Source organism: Lontra canadensis, unplaced genomic scaffold (genome assembly GCF_010015895.1).
Source record: "Lontra canadensis isolate GAN:19392208 unplaced genomic scaffold, GSC_riverotter_1.0 scaffold108, whole genome shotgun sequence".
Lineage (NCBI taxonomy): Eukaryota > Metazoa > Chordata > Mammalia > Carnivora > Mustelidae > Lontra > Lontra canadensis.
The window spans coordinates 4,374,435-4,391,404 of NW_022631102.1; the positions used below are offsets into that span (position 1 = coordinate 4,374,435).

The window sequence follows — 16,970 nt, forward strand, 5'->3', positions numbered from 1 at the left end:
TCCGCCTGCCTCTCTGCCTACTTGTGATCTCTGTCTGTGAAATAAATAAATCAAATCTTAAAAAAAAAACCCAAAAAACAAAAAACCGCAGCAGGATACTACTCCACCCCTACCAGAAGGGTCTTCGTGAAAGAAGCAGGTATTAACGGGTGTGGGTGGAAATGCAGAGAAAAACCCAAATCCCCACACGTTGCTGGTGGGAACCTGAGACCATGTAGACTCTGTGGCAAGCAGTTGGGCACCGTTTCATAAAATGTTAGACAGATTTACCACACAATCCACTATTCCTATGCCTAGGAATTCACCTACGAGAAATGAAAACAAACCACAAAGAGACCTTCAGTGAGTGCTCTCAGGGGCACTCTCCGTAATAACCAGAAACCAGACACCACCCCCGTGGCCGCTGACGGATGAACGGATAAGCATATAATGAGGCATATCCACGAAGTGGAATCCTATCTAGCACTTCAAAAGGAATCGAGAACGGACACATGCATAACAACCCGAATTAATCTAAAAAAACCAGTATTCCAGGTAGAAGATCTCTGTAGTATGTGATTCCATTGATAGGGAATGTCCAGAAAAGGCGATGTATAGAACAGACAGCAGATCAGTGGTTGCCTAAGGCTGAGGTGTGGGAGTAGAGCTTAATCGCTAAGGGGCAGGGAGGGAAGTTTTGGGGCGATGGCAAGGTTTGTGGTGACGGCTGTATGGTGGCATGAATTCACTCAGAATCTGTCAATTACACCCGAATAAAGGTGTTAAAAAATAAAGAGGCCTCATCTTTTCAAGATCTGTTCGGTAATATTAACAGATGAAGGGCTAAGTTCTGGGAACTGCTTCGAAGGGGCTCCTGCGAAGCCAGATGGGCTAAGCGTGGGTACTGTCTGCAGCTGGGTGGTGACCGCACGGGACTCAGTACGCGAATCGGTCTAATTTTGTCTACGTTTGACAGTAAGAAGCAGGACAGTTTAAGCTCTGCTCAGGAGGCTTGCGAGATTTCTTCCTTTAAAGACATGCACGCAGGATTTCCTAACTGTATGGCCAGTGGACTGCGGCTCTCACCTGGGGAGTAACGCATGACGGACAGCTGTTCGTTTCCGTCCGTGTGAACGGTGACCAGGTCTTTTGTTTCTGTATCGAACACAAACCACCTGTTGTGAACACGAGAAAAAGCACGGTAAGTTGTTTGGTGAGAAGATAAAGGAAGACTAGTACACTTGACAGTAACTGTTAAAAACCATTCCTCTCGGGGCTTCATAAATACTCTGTTGGCTTAACAAGAACGCTTATTCTCGGCTTTTCTTTCAGGCAAAGTTCCTTCAGGTAAGCATTTCCTAAAGAAAGAAGCAGCATGCTGGCTTTCCTTTGAAATGATGTGGTTCCACCATGGTGACAGGGACCTCAGGGCTTGAGTTTTGTCACTTGTATCTCAAAGGACAGAAAGCCCTGAGGCTAGGCCCCCGGCCAGAGGAGGCAGCAAACGGGGCCCCTGCATGGGTTTCCTCAGATATCCGGCCCCAGAGCAGCAGGGTGGGTCCCAGGGGCTGGGCTGGGCCAGCCTTGGGGTGTCTGGCCTCCCGAGAGTGATGCTGGCAGCAACAGCCCAGGGAAAGCCTGGGTGGAAAGGGTGGCAGAAGGGCGGCCACGGACCTGGTCTGGGCTCCACGTCCTTGATTATAAAATGAGGATAAGGGCCAAGTCCATCGTGGAGGCACAGTGTTGAAGCAAACCCTAAGGGATACAGATGTGCTTTCTATCTGCCAACAAGGACTCGGTACTCGGTGCATGTACTCTCCCGCCTGTGTGTTCTCGGGTGGTGACAGTCACGAGCCTCCAGTGTTTCCAGGGATGGAAAGGACTGTGGGTGCCCTGTTGTGGCAGCTTCAGACCCAGGGGCCCCCAGACAGGGTACACTCCATGGGCTTGTCCAGCGAGCAGTGCTAGTTTCTCTGTTTCCTAGTCCAGGGGACGGGCTGACCCCCGAAATTTGGATTTGGCTTCTCGACTTGTGTCTTCAACAACCATCTACCTTTAACGTGCTGTTGACCATGAACAGAGGCCAGAACATAAGTGCAGGGGCTGGGGCTGACTGGGCTATGCTCCGGAGTCCTGTGAATGGCCCCATCCAGAGCTAAGGCTGGCGCGAGGACCAGAGATGTGGGAAGCAGACACGGCGGGAAGCACTAGAGTCCACGTGCCCTTTCTCCCACCCAAGGGACCTTGTCTGTGATTCTGGGCATCCTGGTGCGGCCCCCAGGCCCTGTCCTACCGCTCGTAGTCGGCACGTGGCTCTAGTGATCACTGGCTGTCAGCCGCTTATCAGAGCCCATTGAGTCTGAAGCTTCCACTGTCCCCAGGAGAGTTAAAAGGAGGGTGTGGGTGTGTGTGTGTGTGTGTGTATGTGGGTGTCGCACACAAATGCACACGCGGCAAAACATTTTCATGAAGAATTCTGTTGGCTGTGAGGTGCCCCGCTCTTAAGATGCTGTGACTCGTGACTTATAAATGGTTCCTCTTTCCTCATACACACTCCACAGTCATCCCAACAGAGTCTAAATGGTTTGCTTTCTAGAGAGAAAGGATGGGAGGAAATCACTAAAAATATCTGAATTAAACCACAACAAGCATATATGTACCATGACAAACGATATCAAAGTGTAATCAAAATGTACGAAACACTGAGCACCAGAGGCACCAACACACCAGAGAACACCCCCTACGCCACCTCCTCCAATCACCAGGGCCGCGTGTCTAGGCAGGTAATACCGTCACGGTTTATGACGTGACACTACTCAGAGCGGTTGTCTGTCTGGCCCAGAGACACACAGCTGCTGAGTGGTGGAGCTGGGGCCAAGTGCACACCTACTGCCTGGCCTGTTGGAGACTCTTGGTAAATACACGTTGGCAGAATCTGAGCACGAGGCTCGGGATCTGGGCAGTTTCTAGAATTTCGAAAGGGCAGCAAGAAAAGCATTCTTAAACTCTTGGGGCTTGGAAATGCTTTCTCGCCCAATTCCAAAGCTGAGGCTCCTCCCACAGCCTGCAGATCAGGGCTTGGGGAGCTCCACAAATTCCCCAAAACTGTAGGCAAGCATGTCTGTGTGTGTGTGTGTGTGTGTGCGCGTGCACATGTGCGTGTACGTGTATGTCTGTGCATGGGCGGAAAGGTCCAGAGCTTTTGTCAGATACCCCCTCCCCTGCCCTGTCCTGAATGCGAAGGTTGCCGTCTTCCCTGTTAGTTTTGAGTTCTGGCTTAATTCTCGGGCGGTGGCTAGAAGCTGGGTGGGGCAGCCACCCCGCGCCTGACCCCGGGGGACCACAGACCCAAAGCGGAGCCCTGGCGACACGGACTTACCTGCCAGTCAGTGTTCCCACCGCAAGCACAGACCCTGAAGGATGAAAACCAGAAGACTGAGCTGGATCCTAAAACATTGTAAAGGAAGTGTAAATTGATGGCCAGACACAGCACTACCGCAGAAAACACACACGCACGGCTGTTCCAAAGGGGCTTCGTGGCCCCACTGAAACAACAAGGCTCTCTGCGCTCCAAGAGAGGAAAACGTTCTCCTACTCCGGTGAAGGTCACGTGTCCATCACACTAGATATGGGTCCCTTTAGAGGTTTTCCTCTTTCTGTCTGAATTATCTTTTCATGCCTACAGGAATCAGAAGACAGACCAACACATAAATGCTCTTCCTCCCAGTCCTGGCAGCCCCTTGGGTTGATCCCCATGGTGTGCCTGATGGCCGTGGAAACAGGACCGCCCAGCCCGATGCCAGTAGTGACACTGGATCAGCCCCCCGGGGCGCATGCAGCACACTCGGCAGGCCCGGAAGGGTCTCGAGACCAGGAAGCACATTCAGGTTTGGATCCAGTGTCCCTGACTAACGTGTCAGTCACTAACTCTGGCACAAGGTGGGATGGGACCAATGACAGAGGAAGAAGCAAGTTGTCAAGTCACAGGAGAGGGAAAGTTAGAGGAAGTTCGACTGGGAGACTGGGCAGACGCTTCCTGGTGCCAAGACCCTTGGAACTGGAGCTTCTGGTCCAGGAGGGATCAGGCTGGTGAAAGAGGGAGCGGACACCCTGATCAGTATTTTCTGGGATCAGGTGCTACGGGGACGAGAGTGTGATCCAAGAGGTGGAAGCGACCCAGTGTGGGGCGTATTTGAGGAATGACGGGTAGAAAGGGCATCCCAAGCTGGGATTTCCCGGTGGAAGGTGTATGGACGTCACTAATGAAGGTTGTGCCTCCACGGTCAGGGCTGAGATCACGGGGAAGCAAGAGCATGGTGACACTGACTGTTTTCTTTCCATAGAGAGTGTGACGTGCCTGGGGCGCCTGGCTGGCTCAGGTGGTAGAGCGTGTGACTCCTGATCTCCATGTTGAGTTCCAGCCCCACACTGGGTGTAGAGAGGACTTAAAAACAGTAGAATCTTTAAAAATGAGAAGTGTGACATGATTGAGTCTGCTTTAGATAGAAGGTCCCTCGGTGGAGGGGCTTCGAATGGACCCAAGCGAGAGAAGACTGGTGACAGGGAGACCGAGAAAGCAGCACCCGTGGGAATGGAAATAGAGTCGGGCATTGAGACGCGACCGCGTCAACTGAAAAACGAGAGGGCAGGTACTGACTCTGTTCTGGGCAATGCTTTCTTCAGGTGGGAGCTGCAACCTAGCTCAGGGCCGCCCCCAGACACAGAGAGAGCCACCTCCGCTTGGAGCTTTGCTGTGTCATTAATTCTCTCAGGCTCCTTACGCTTCCCCTTTGAGGACACTGAGGCACAGGGAGGGTCTCGTCCAAAGCCACAGGGCAGTGGGTTAAGGAGCGAGCACTTAACCAGAGATCTTTCTGGCACCTGGTTCTGAGCCCCTTCCCCTTCTGTCAGGCTGAGGGGTGACCGGTCAGGGGAGCGGAAGGGGGATGGAGCCTCTGGGATTGCTTTCAGGGGGGCTGTGGCCAAAGAGCAGCAGGGGAGGTCACCCCCCCCGCTGTGTCCCCCCATCTGTTCCTCCAACCCCCAGGCGGACAGGTCCGACACAGGACACCGCTTCCTTCAGCCCATCCTGCTACCTGGGCCGACCCACTCTTCCGTCTGAGGGGTTCGGGTCCTGTCATTTCGGTGTTCCGCTCCATCAGTGGCGGCCAGCTCTAGACCCTCGCTGACCTTCTCGGGGGCAAGGGGCCAGGGGTAAAGGGCTGAAATGCAGATGTGGATGCTGGGGAGTGCCGGGCCCTCGGTGGGGGCTGCGAGGAGGAGTGGGGGCTGCAGAGGGCGGGACACGTCAGCAAGGACACGGGCTACACAGGACGTACGGTGCTTCAGAGTCTGTTCCACACAGGGGAAGACGGGGGTCGGGGAATCAGACTGAGCTGCGTGTACGCGCTGGCTCTGTCACTGGCTGACCTAGCGGCCACAGCCAGCCAGCGGACTTGGCTAAGCCTCGGCTTCCAATCCGGTCACCTGGCGCCCTGGCAGGTGCAGGCTCCAGCTCCTGCATGCCCAGTGCCCGGCGCTCAGCAACTGCCCTGTGGCTGGCTCCACACGGGCAGGACAAGGACGTCCCCGCGCTCCAATACGTAGTCTGCGTTCCTTCTGTGAGGATCACAGTGAAGCCCACTGGAAGTCTAACGCCTGAGGGTCAAACTCCAATTGTAGAGATAAATTACGTCGGATGCATAAATTCTCATTGCAAAGTGCACTGTAGGCGGGGCATGGGCTCACGACAGGCTTCTGAGCACGGAAGGCAGTGAAGGAACTCTGTGCTCAGGGGAAGCCCCAACTCTGCTAGGCTAGCTTGCTGTTGAAAACCTCACCAGCAAACTTCAGGATGACACGGAGGGGACCACTTGAGGCCGTGTTTAAACCAATGCCGGCCAAAGGGGGTGAACTGGGTGACATTTACTTTGGGACAATTTTCTATCTCTCCATTGCATGCAAACACATAAACAAACGTGTTCCAGATGAACTTTCACAAGAGAAACGCCACGTAACGTGCATGTCTACCTCTATGACTTTGTCCCACACGGGCCGGTGACCAACAGCGTCCCAGAGAGTGGCATGCCTGTCATGCCCACAGGTCAGAAACTGAGGTTTGGAGGCGTGGATGGCCAGTCCCCAGAGCTCATCGGTGTGACCCTGCATAGGACCAAGACAGAGGAAACTCTCTGAAACACTCGGGGAGACTCGGGGGCAGGGGCCTGTGGCATCCACATGCTTTCGGCTGCCCTGCCCAGTTTCCCTTCCCACCAGACCTAAGCCAGGACAGTGGCTGAAACTCTGATGCCAAGGAAGGCTTCGCTGCTATAAAACAAAGGGATCATCCCCTGTGTGCAAGGCTCTCTCATGCTCTCTGAGCCTCTGATAGCACAGCCGGTGAAGGCCGTGCTGGGCCGGCTGGGCGGGAGCGCACCTGAGTGATGGGTGTGAAGTCCCCTGACAGAGTGCCCTGGAGAACGAAGTTTCTAGTTGTGCCTATCAGGATCACGTCGCCCTTCCCCTCGGTCACCGTCCGGATCGGGCCAAACTGTTCTGGAATCTGCATTGAGAAGAAAACATTGAAAATGTCCTTAAATATTAGCTCCACCATTCCAAATATGTGTTTATATATCATGATGACAGCCCCTCCCTCCTCCCTCCCACACACACGCACACGTGCACACATACACACGCACACGTGCACACACACACATAACATGGAGAGAGAGCAAGGTCCAGAGCTGGGACCTGTTGAGTGAATGATCAAAACCTCACATTGGACGTTTGAACTCCAAACATGTATATAAGTGTAAAAGAATCAGCAAGAGGGGCGCCTGAGTGGCTCAGTTGGTTAAGCGGCTGCCTTTGGCTCAGGTCATGATCTCAGGGTCCTGGGATCGAATCCCACATCGGACTCCTTGCTCCACAGGGAGCCTGCTTCTCCCTCTGCCTCTACCTGCAACTCTGCCTGCCTATACTCTCTCTATCTCTCTGACAAATAAATAAAATCTTAAAAAAAAAAAAAAGAATCGGCAAGAGTAAGGTCATTAAATAAAAACAATGAAAATGAAGTATCTTTTTCTTGGTTGGAGTAAAAAAATTAGAAACAACACTGGTTAGTTTACTCTTTTCTTCTTATGGCTTTGGATAGCAGTAGCGGGTACAATTTGGAAAGTATAAAACAGAATAATAAGCTGTAAGAAGAGTTCCTGGGGCATCTGGGGGCTCAGTGGGTTAAAGCCTCTGCCTTCAGCTCAGGTCATGATCTCAGGGTCCTGGGATCGAGCCCTGCCCCGCATTAGGCTCTCTGCTCAGCAGGGAGCCTGCTTCACAACCCCCCACCCCCTGCCTGCTTCTCTGCCTATTTATGATCTCTGTCTGTCAAATAAATAAAATCTTAAAAAAAAAAAAAGAGTTCCTAAAATTTACTGTAACTTAAAACGGTAAATTCTTTGGCAACTCCATACAACTTAGTTTTGAAATCCATTGTTCATGTTGGTAAATATATGGAATTACCTAAATTTTAAGGCAAACAATTTCAAAATATGCCTGCCAAGATCAATTTGCTGCATTATGAAATAAACAGAAGTTCTCACACTTTATAAAGGAACAAATGTAGAGACCCGCTGGGGGACTCTGGGCACCCCAGTTTTGGAAGGGAAAGACGCCGGCTGCTCTCTCACATGCTTTCCATCTCCAGCACAGTCTGTCGGCACAGATTTAAGAAAAGGTGAAGATAATCCATGCTAAGGAAGAGGAAGGTATGGATGCTAAAAAAAATGATGAGAATCTTCTAGAGACTGGATGAGGCTTTGAGGCTTCTGTTGCAGTTACAATTTAACACAGGAGCCCATTCAGTGAAATGCTAGTCAAATCTTAGGATAGAGAATGGCATCATGATGAAGATCTCCGTGAACGGGGAGGCGATTTCCAAAGCTCACCCAGAGGCCTTCCTTTATTAACAGCAATAATCAATAGAACCGTATCAATACCGCCAAAGCAGTGGGCCGCGCTGCCCTCTGATAGAACGGGTTACAGGATGTAACATGATGCGTTGTGAGTGTTGTACACACCCACTCAGAGGCTGGAGAAGGTCTATAACGTGTCCACTGGATGCTATGGATAGGGACCCTCAGCCTTCGCACTGATGCCCGCCTTGATGTCTGTCTGCTCCTAGGTCCCCAGGGCCTGGGGGAGGGGTTCCAGTGAGTGTGTACAAGGCAGATTAAACTTCTTTCCTGTGGTTCCTACTGGTGTGCAGGGTAATAAGGTGGTAAAATCGATAGTGAAAGGAGAGAGAGCTTTAGAGAATATGTTGGCACTCAGCCATGAACAAGGTAAATACTCAGTAAATGTTAGTTCCAGGTAGTAATGTCTCCAGAGTCACACCTGGAAATTAAAGTGGAAAAAGATGAAAGATTTTTTTTTATTTTAAAGATTTTATTTATTTGTTTGAGGAGGGGGGAGATGAGCAGGGGAAGGGGCAGAGAGAGAGAGAAACAGACTTCCCACTGAGCACAGACCCTGATATGGGGCTGGATCCCAGGACCTGGAGATCATGACCTGAGCCAAAGGCAGATGCTCAATGGATTGAGCCACTCAGGCACCCCGAGAAGAAAGATTTGAATGAAAAATAAAAGTGTGGATAATATTCCCTTGGAAAGGTGAGACTGCTCTCTTACAAAAATACTCTAAATGTGCAATATATTACAACCTAAAATTTTACAAACCTAATTCCATTTTAGTAGTTATACTTAAACTCCTTCCAATGATTTTAATAAAACGTTTCCTTTTTTTTTTTTTTAAGATTTTATTCATTCATGACAAAGAGAGAGGGAAAGAAGGAACACAAGCACAGAGGAGCTGGAGAGGGAGAAGCAGGCTCCCCGCCGAGCAGGGAGCCTGATATGGGCAGACACTTAACTGACTGAGCCACCCACGTGCCCCAAAATGTTTCCTTTTTAATAAAGTTTTATCTAAACCATTTTTGAAACAGCAAGATGAAGATTTCAAACTAACAAGGAAACTGGTTAGTGTACCAGTTTCGGGAGGTTCAAAATGAATTTTGAAAAAAAAAAAAAAAAAGAATTTCGATAACGCTGCTTGCTTTATCTTACCTCAGTTTTACGAAGTTTCTGATAGTTTCCGTTCCAAGAAATGAGCTTGCGGTCCTTCCCTCCTCCTGACACCAGCGTGCCATCCCGTAACATACAAAGTGCAAAAATGCCCCCCTCGTGGGCCCCTTGAACAGCGTAGCTTATCCGATTCGTACCTAAACACACCAAGAAAACCATCCTCAGGGTGTTATCAAAGAGGTCGCCTCCGTCCATCCCATTTCTCTTTGGTTTTAAAGTGGCATCTTGTTGGTTAGGACATCTCTGCAGGGTGCATCTACAAGAGACGCGATTTCTAGAAGCTTGTGCAGCAGCAGACAAGCACGCTCTGCGCTACTTCACGGTCCAGGAGGACACACTCATGGAAAGCTGAGGACGGAGGGAGCGTGGCGAGACTGCGCGTGGTGAAGAATGGGGGCTTGGGTTCACATCCTCGACAAGTGGCTTCACTGTCCTACACCTCAGTTTCCCCTTTGTGTCCTGCTTATCCTGTAGGAGCCTGCTAAGGGTGACACGGGGTGACACGGGAAGCACCTGCCCCCACAGTAGTGGGGACACTAGGGAAGTCACCACATTACCCTGAAGTCACATCCAGGGGTCTGTTTCTGCCTTCACCCCCAACCCAAACTCTAAGCCCTCTGAGGACAGGGATGGTATGGTTTCCCTTTCCTCCTGCTGCAAATGCTCATTGAACTTGACCAGATGGATGTTTTCTGATTAACGAATCCGCCTTACGCGGCTGTGGGCTCCCTGACACCACGGCCTTGCGATCATCGGCGTGCTCGGTGGCTAATGTGCTGTCTCGCACACAATTAGTTCTCAGTCACTATCTGCCAGAAGCCACGGGAACCAGGGAAGTTATTTAAGTGTCATATAGCTAAATAGTCATTGACACCTTTACCATTGTAATTGGTTAAGAGAACTCTTATTAAAGCTATTCCATCAAAATATTTTGGGCTTAAAGAGCCTTCTGCAGTGATAGAAAGTGCGCAATTCTTGGCTATTCTTGTTTTCCTCTGTTCTAGTTTTAAGATTTCAGGTTACACACGCACCCATATTCATATGCACTTATTAAACTTGGGGTTTAGCTATAATTCTGTTAACTCTGTTCACAGACAGCTCTTAGAGAAGTTGCGTTTAGCCTCGTATAATATTCGTCCCCCAACTTTTGCTCTGGGGACAAGTCTGTGTTACCTTTTCCCCACACCAAGATGTTGCCGCTTGAGTCTCCAGTGATGGTGTCACCGTTTTCGGAAAAAGTCACGCAGAGGACAAACTTTGGCTTTTCTTGCTTCTGCGGGATGTTGTAAATATATACACGTATTTATTTAGTCAAGACGCCCTCTAATTTGTATTCCTCTAACCTAGAGGCACGGTGCTCCTAAGCCGCATGTGCCTTTCATTTTCATCTACCGCTATATAACGTATGCCACGAGACTATCTGCTTTAAAACAGTGAAATTTCTGGCAATTTAAAAGTTGCAGACAGTTGGGGCAGAGGAGGGTGTCATGGGACGGGCTGTGTTGTCATGACTAGAGCCTCAGAACAGGGCCCCGGCACTGGAACAAAGCAGTCCTCTAACTGGGCCCCTGCCGGGAAGGAGGCGCTGTCCCTGGTACTCACAAGCCCCAGGACCTTCTTGGTTGTTCTTTGCAAGGACCATGCATAGTGGGGGGGCAGCACCCGGCCCCCAGAGCGACTGTCCCTGGGCTTCTCCCCTTGTTGGTTCATCTTTCCTTCCTGGCATCACCAAGGATACCCACAGAGACCCAAGGGGCCCTCAGTTCTGTGAGGCGTCCCCAGGAATAGTCTTCATCGCTATACCCCCAGATAGACGTCCTGATTTGCCAATCACAGCAAATTCTGGAGACTGCGGTACGCCTCACTGCTCCCAGAGAAGCCCTGACCACATGCACCGCTCAGTGAAGATTCAAACAAATGGAATGTAACATTACCTCAAATAATCCTTGCTTCTTAATAAGGGAGTTTCCTTCTAATGTCCAAAAGTAGAGATGTGATTTTCCGCAGGTAACTATTATGTTAGTGTCCGTGGGGTGGAAATCCGCAGCAAACACGGCTTCGTTAGAACACTTTGAGCAAAACAGGAGAATCAAATGTCTCAAATCTCTGGACACGTCAGAAAATAAGTGACAGCTGAGCCGCAGATAGCTTGTCCGGGCTGAGCCCTAAAGCCTTTTGATTTTTCTCCCCACAGAGCTCACCTTCCATAAACACTCAGCTTATGTTTGCTGGGTGTCATAAGTTCTCCTTGTCTGTCTCCCCCGCTGGGCCGTAGCCCCAAGGACAGGGACCTCAGCTCCTCTCTCGCTACAGGGGAGGGGGTAGCCCAGCAGGAGCGGGCACGAAGCACGCCTTTGCTGAAGGGCCGGGTGGAAACTTAAGAACCCAAGAATTTGCTCTCATCTCCCGTCATGGATTCCCAGCTGAGGCTGAAAACAGAATTGCCTGACGTGTGTTACAACGTAGTGTCAAGCCTCAGCCCCACCTGGGGATGGGAATTTTGGGAGGGACCCAGGAGTCTGGATTTTATCCAGCTCCATCACTCCTGGCTGACTCTGGCTGTCCCGTTTGCTCTGGGATTCCCTCCTGGTAATTCCCAGGACTCTGCCGGTGGTTTGGTGACCAGGCTGGGGCTCAGGGCTGGGGATCTGGCTCTTGGGAGTCACTGCACCGCCCCTGACCTGTTGACTGGGTTCGCAGCACCTGCACTTCGGCTGCGTGAATCTGACCCTGACTGCTCCTTCTGCTCGAAATTCAGTCACAAGCCTTAAACCTAGGTGATAATTTGCCTCTGACCACTTCCAACCCAGCAACCTAGCAAGAACTTAAATACTCGACCAGAATGTTAGTAAGCTGGTATTAGGAAACATGCCAGATTAGAATACGGACCCAGCATCCCAGACACTCGAGGGAGAAAGATAAGGCAATGGATGGTGGTCCTGATGGCCGGGAAGTAAAGTGGTCTAAAGCTAACGGAGGACAGGATGGGGACTCTGAAGTCAGGCCTGTTAACGACTGGGATCCATTCATGATTTCCACAGGAGGAAAATACAAGAGAGCGTAAGGAAAGCTGGGGGACCTATCGCACAAGATGGACCGGAGGTGGTAAAGAGAAGCCTAGCGCACCCCCGTCGGAAGGGCCCCACGGGGAGGGGCTGGGGTCCCGCAGGGGCGCTCGCCTTCACAGAGGCCACTCAGCTTTGGCCAAGACCTGTGTTGGCCACGCTGGCCTCTCCCTCAGCCCTCGCTGCTCCTGACCTGTCCCCACTCTCCTGTCCCCGCCCTGTGGCACACGGGGGTCACCTCCTGTACCACCACACCTGCAGCGCCCCCCGCGACAGCACGAGCACACATTTTTGGAATAAAATGAGGCAGCAGCGAACAGGGAACATGGGAGTGGCTCTGAAGGGGAGGGGCTGTGACGTGAGGAAGAAGGAAACCTTACGGGTGTCATGAAGGGGGAGGAGACCCTGCCAGGACTTGGGACCGCACCCTGGGAGGGGAGAGGGGCGGGCTTGGGATTCCTGGGGGCTGGTGTCAGGTCCGAGGGCCGGCCCGGGGATGGGGAGCCTGTGGCCCACCGAGAAGTGGGACCCGGGCCTGGGAGCCATCGGGAGCAGAAGGCTCCACTCGGGGATTACAGTGGAGCCTGGCGTGGGGCTTGGAGGGAGACCTTCACGTCGGCCAGCCGCTCCTCCTTCTGCCAGTCCCACACGGACAGCACGTGGTCATTGGAGTCGTCCACGGTGCACAGACTGCTCCCTCCGTTCTGGAAAACAAAAGGTGTTCCCAGGAAGGCTACATTTGAGAATACAACACGTTACAAGTGACTCACACTGAATCACACTGAACATTAATTTTCCTTTTAATAGCGTGCATTTGGGCTAAAGAATACGTATGCACCACTGTGAGACCTGCTTTCCGGCCACTGTGGGACGGCGGGTGAACGTGGGCGAGGGAAGGACGTGAGCAGCGGAGAGCGGCCCGGGACGGTCCTGCCCGGTTGGTTCTATCAGGAAAAGTCCAAAGGGGCTGCAGGGCCCCCTCCTGGAGGAGCCAGTGTCCACTGCACACACAGCACACGTCTGTGACTAATGGGCAGGGTGACCAGGAGGCTGTGTGGGAGCAAAGGCCCTGGGGCCGCAGCACGTGCTGTTCTGATGGGAACACGTGCCCGCGTGAGTGACTGTTTTTCTGGAACAGTTTTTTCCAGGGTGGATCTGTTGAATGGGCACATCCTGAGGAAGATCTGGAGGCCATGAGGCCCCTTTGACTCCTGCTAACGGACAGGCAGCTGGCGTGGGGACGGCAGAGACACTAGGGCCGCCTGTCAAGGAGCAGGTGGAATTCAAGGTCAGCGTGGGCAAAACCGCCCCGAGGAACACGAAGGCAGCGCTGTGGGGCCTCTTCCCGTGAGGTGTGTGACCCCGAGGGGACACGGGTGACCTTTGAAGAGGGGACCTGAGGTGCAGGATGGTGTCGGCCTGCAAACCGACACACACACCCGTCAGCCAGCGAGTGTGTCAACTTCCTCCCTCTTCAACCTCGAGCGGCTGCTCTCCTCCCCCGGACAAGGGTGCCCGTGCCCACGGGGCTCACACTTACAGATTTTGAGAACGCGATACAGGTGACGGCTCGGTCGAAAAACCCGACTCCGATGACGTGCAGCGTGTTCAGCGTCACCGAGTCCCAGATGCGCACGTGTGGGGGCAGTTGCTGTTCAGAAGGAAATGCGGGGAGAGAGTCGCTGGCTGCGCGGGGCGTGCACATCTGTCTTCACCTTGAAGCTACAAGACTACCTCAGTTCTGTCAAAATGGAAGGTCTTTTCCTGCATTTGAAGTCTCTGCCTTTGAGCATCAACGAAACGTGGCCGGTGGCTGCCGAACATCGTGGCCCCTGAGACCAGCTGAACGTCGGGGCAGGGCCAGCGGGTTTTATGTTCTGAACAGCCCATTCTTCCTGACTGTACCGCAGGAACAGATGCTCCCCCTTGGGCACCCAGATGAGCCCCAATTTTAAAAAACGAAGAATGACAAGGAAAGCGGGATCTCACCCAAGGGCTATTCCTGTGAGGTCTCTGTTATCATTAAGTGTAAATACACCTAAATCCAGCAAGTCGGTCCCCAACAATTAGTACTGAGAGTTTAACACTCTTGGGCCTCGAAGGAGCAAAATGGGCAATCATTATGCACAGGTGAAATCGAGAATCATTACCGCTAGTTCAGAGCCCTCTCAGTTGTGTTCCAAGGTGAATGGTCCCAATTTTTCTCTCTCTCAAGAGAATGAAGTGTCCTAGAGCCATCGGCAGGCAGATTGGGAGAAGGAGTAGCATTACATCAGGTGGACAGAGTGGGGTGACCCCTGGCCTGGACTTGCTCTGTGATGGTCAGATGACCTCTGTGTCTCTGTGCGCCTGAACTGAAGGCCTGGCTGGGAGAGCCATTCCGTCTTCCCCGGCTCGAAATTCTGATTGGATTTCAATGCCAGAGACGGAAATACCATTTCAATCCACTAGAGGGAGGAATACAAGGTTTGCTACTAATTTCAGACCTGAAAGCCACTTAACATTAAAAAAATAAAAAGAGGGCGCCTGGGTGGCTCAGTGGGTTAAAGCCTCTGCCTTCGGCTCAGGTCATGATCCCAGGGTCCTGGGATTGAGCCCTGCATCGGGCTCTCTGCTCAGGGGGGAGCCTGTTTCCTCCTCTCTCTGCCTGCCTCTCTGCCTACTTGTGATCTCTGTCAAATAAATAAATAAAACCTTAAAAAAAAAAAAGATGAAGACCCTATTCCATTTATGTGTATGTACATCATTATAAAGTGATTTCCATCGTTCCTGTTATTTCTTTTTAAGTACAGAATTTTAATGGGAAAGAACACAAAGTTAATATTTAAAATTTGATGTTATTAAAGTGTTTTCTAAAAAATGGCAGCATTCATGTTTTAGGAAGAAAACATGCTGCTAAAAATGGACATGTGTGGGGCGCCTGGGTGGCTCAGTGGGTTAAAGCCTCTGCCTTTGGCTCAGGTCATGATCCCAGGGTTCTGGGATCGAGCCCTGCATCGGGCTCTCTGCTCAGGAAGCGGGGAGCCTGCTTCCTCCTCTCTCTCTCTGCCTGCCTCTCTGCCTACTTGTGATCTCTGTCTGTCAAATAAATAAATTAAATTAAATTAAATTTTTAAAAAATGGACATGCTCCGTGTAATGAGGTTCGTTTCATGTACGGTACAAGAATAAGCTGTGCAAAGTAGATAGCAAAGAAACTACCAGGAGTTTTGGGTAAGACATGGCAAGACCACAGACTGTGGTCAAGAACCAAGTGGAAGGCAGTTTCACGTTATTTTTGGTTTGTTAGAATCCACTAGTTCCTACTCTGATTCCTTACAATTCAAGTTAAAGTCTTGCCAAGGTGCTTACAAAATTGTGCCCAAATTCTCCTGCAGCCTTTGAGGGACCCAGGGTGACACCAGGAGTACAGGCTACTCAGGCTGAGGGTCTGAAGTTTGCCTGGGGCGCCTGGGGGGCTCCGTCGGTTAAGCCTCTGCCTTCAGCTCAAGTCATGATCCCAGGATCCAGGATCGAGCCCCACGTCGGGCTCTCTGCTCAGCGGGGAGCCTGCTTCTCCCTCTGTCCCTGCCCCTGCTCGTGTTCTCTCTCTCAAAGAAATGAAAAAATAAAAAATAAAAAAAATTTTTGCAACAAAAAATTTGAATCAGATACTTTATATCTAGGTGGACTTATTCATCAGTGAAATGCTTCCAGAAGAGGATATCCAGTTTACCGTTCATTATAGAAATGTGGAAAGATAACGCAACTCACCTTTCCATCCTTAGATGTGCCTGCAACTTGTCCCGTTGCGATGGTGATCCTGTCAGGGTGAACTGCTAGGCTGAAAAAAAGAAAAAGTATTTATAGAACAGCCACTCTTTAAAGATAAGCCTTACTTTTCTCTTGGCCAAATATGATCTGTCAAAAATTTAAATATGAGACCGACATGGTGCCTAACTTCTCACGGACTCAGGACAAGCTCCCTGAGCACACCAACACCCTTGGCCAATTAGTGCCTGTTTCATTCTACCCTTTCTCGAGAATTTCCAAACTCAAGGAGAAAGCATCCTTTGCTTGGGAAATACCAAGTCTCCTACGACCACCTTTATCAAGTATGTTAAGCAGCAGAAACATCATCTTTTTCCAACAGGATTTTTATGCTTGACCAGGGCTATAGGACGGATAGAAAGAGGGAAAGTTGCCCATTCAACCACCCGTCCTTCCGAGATACATAAAAGCCCTATCAAAAGCTATAGGTGAATTATGAGTGAATAAAAAGCGAATGAATTATAGCAAACCCAGGCATAAGCGTGAACATTTTTATTAAAAAATAAGAACTCCAGTCAGAAGCCATTAGCATCTCTGCTAAGGAGGCCTCCAAACAGGGGTATGTGGGAAGTTTGGGTGACGCAGTTGGTTGCGATGACGTGTTACATGGATAGAAACGAAACTAGTCTCTGGTGTCCTAGACAGCCAGCTAACTAGCCGACCTCCAGCTATGACAGCGCGACCCTAAGGGAGCGCTCTTCTCGGATGGTCTCTTTACTTCTATCTCAGCCCCGGCGTCTCTGCTGTGGCGCCTGCTGCACGGGGTAAGGACCCACCACTTCACGTCGTCGTTGTGGCCGGTGTAGTGTCTCTGCAGCTGCTCCTCCACGTTGTACAGCACCACCACGGAGGCGATGAAGTACACCGTCTCCCCCGTCGGGAGCAGGTACAGGTTGTTTCGACAGTCGCGGCCCCGGTACCCATAGCTTGGTATGTGTCAAGAGAAACTCGATTTCCTTTGAGAGCTGACAACGTGTCAG

General features: G+C 51.1%; 1 protein-coding gene across 3 annotated transcripts in view; it reads right to left on the reverse strand.

The window, feature by feature from the left end:
• EML1 (EMAP like 1) overlaps positions 1-16,970 on the reverse strand; it is a 175,122-nt gene that overhangs the window by 11,900 nt on the left and 146,252 nt on the right. For all 3 annotated transcript variants that reach the window (XM_032839534.1, XM_032839535.1, XM_032839536.1), the window contains 11 exons: positions 16,767-16,916; positions 15,934-16,003; positions 13,722-13,832; positions 12,790-12,885; positions 11,051-11,185; positions 10,290-10,389; positions 9,099-9,253; positions 6,416-6,541; positions 6,010-6,141; positions 3,359-3,426; positions 1,066-1,154 (listed from right to left, as the gene is read on the reverse strand). In XM_032839534.1, the coding sequence (XP_032695425.1) occupies positions 1,066-1,154; positions 3,359-3,426; positions 6,010-6,141; positions 6,416-6,541; positions 9,099-9,253; positions 10,290-10,389; positions 11,051-11,185; positions 12,790-12,885; positions 13,722-13,832; positions 15,934-16,003; positions 16,767-16,916 (1,232 nt within the window). The remainder of the gene's footprint in view (positions 1-1,065; positions 1,155-3,358; positions 3,427-6,009; positions 6,142-6,415; positions 6,542-9,098; positions 9,254-10,289; positions 10,390-11,050; positions 11,186-12,789; positions 12,886-13,721; positions 13,833-15,933; positions 16,004-16,766; positions 16,917-16,970) is intronic.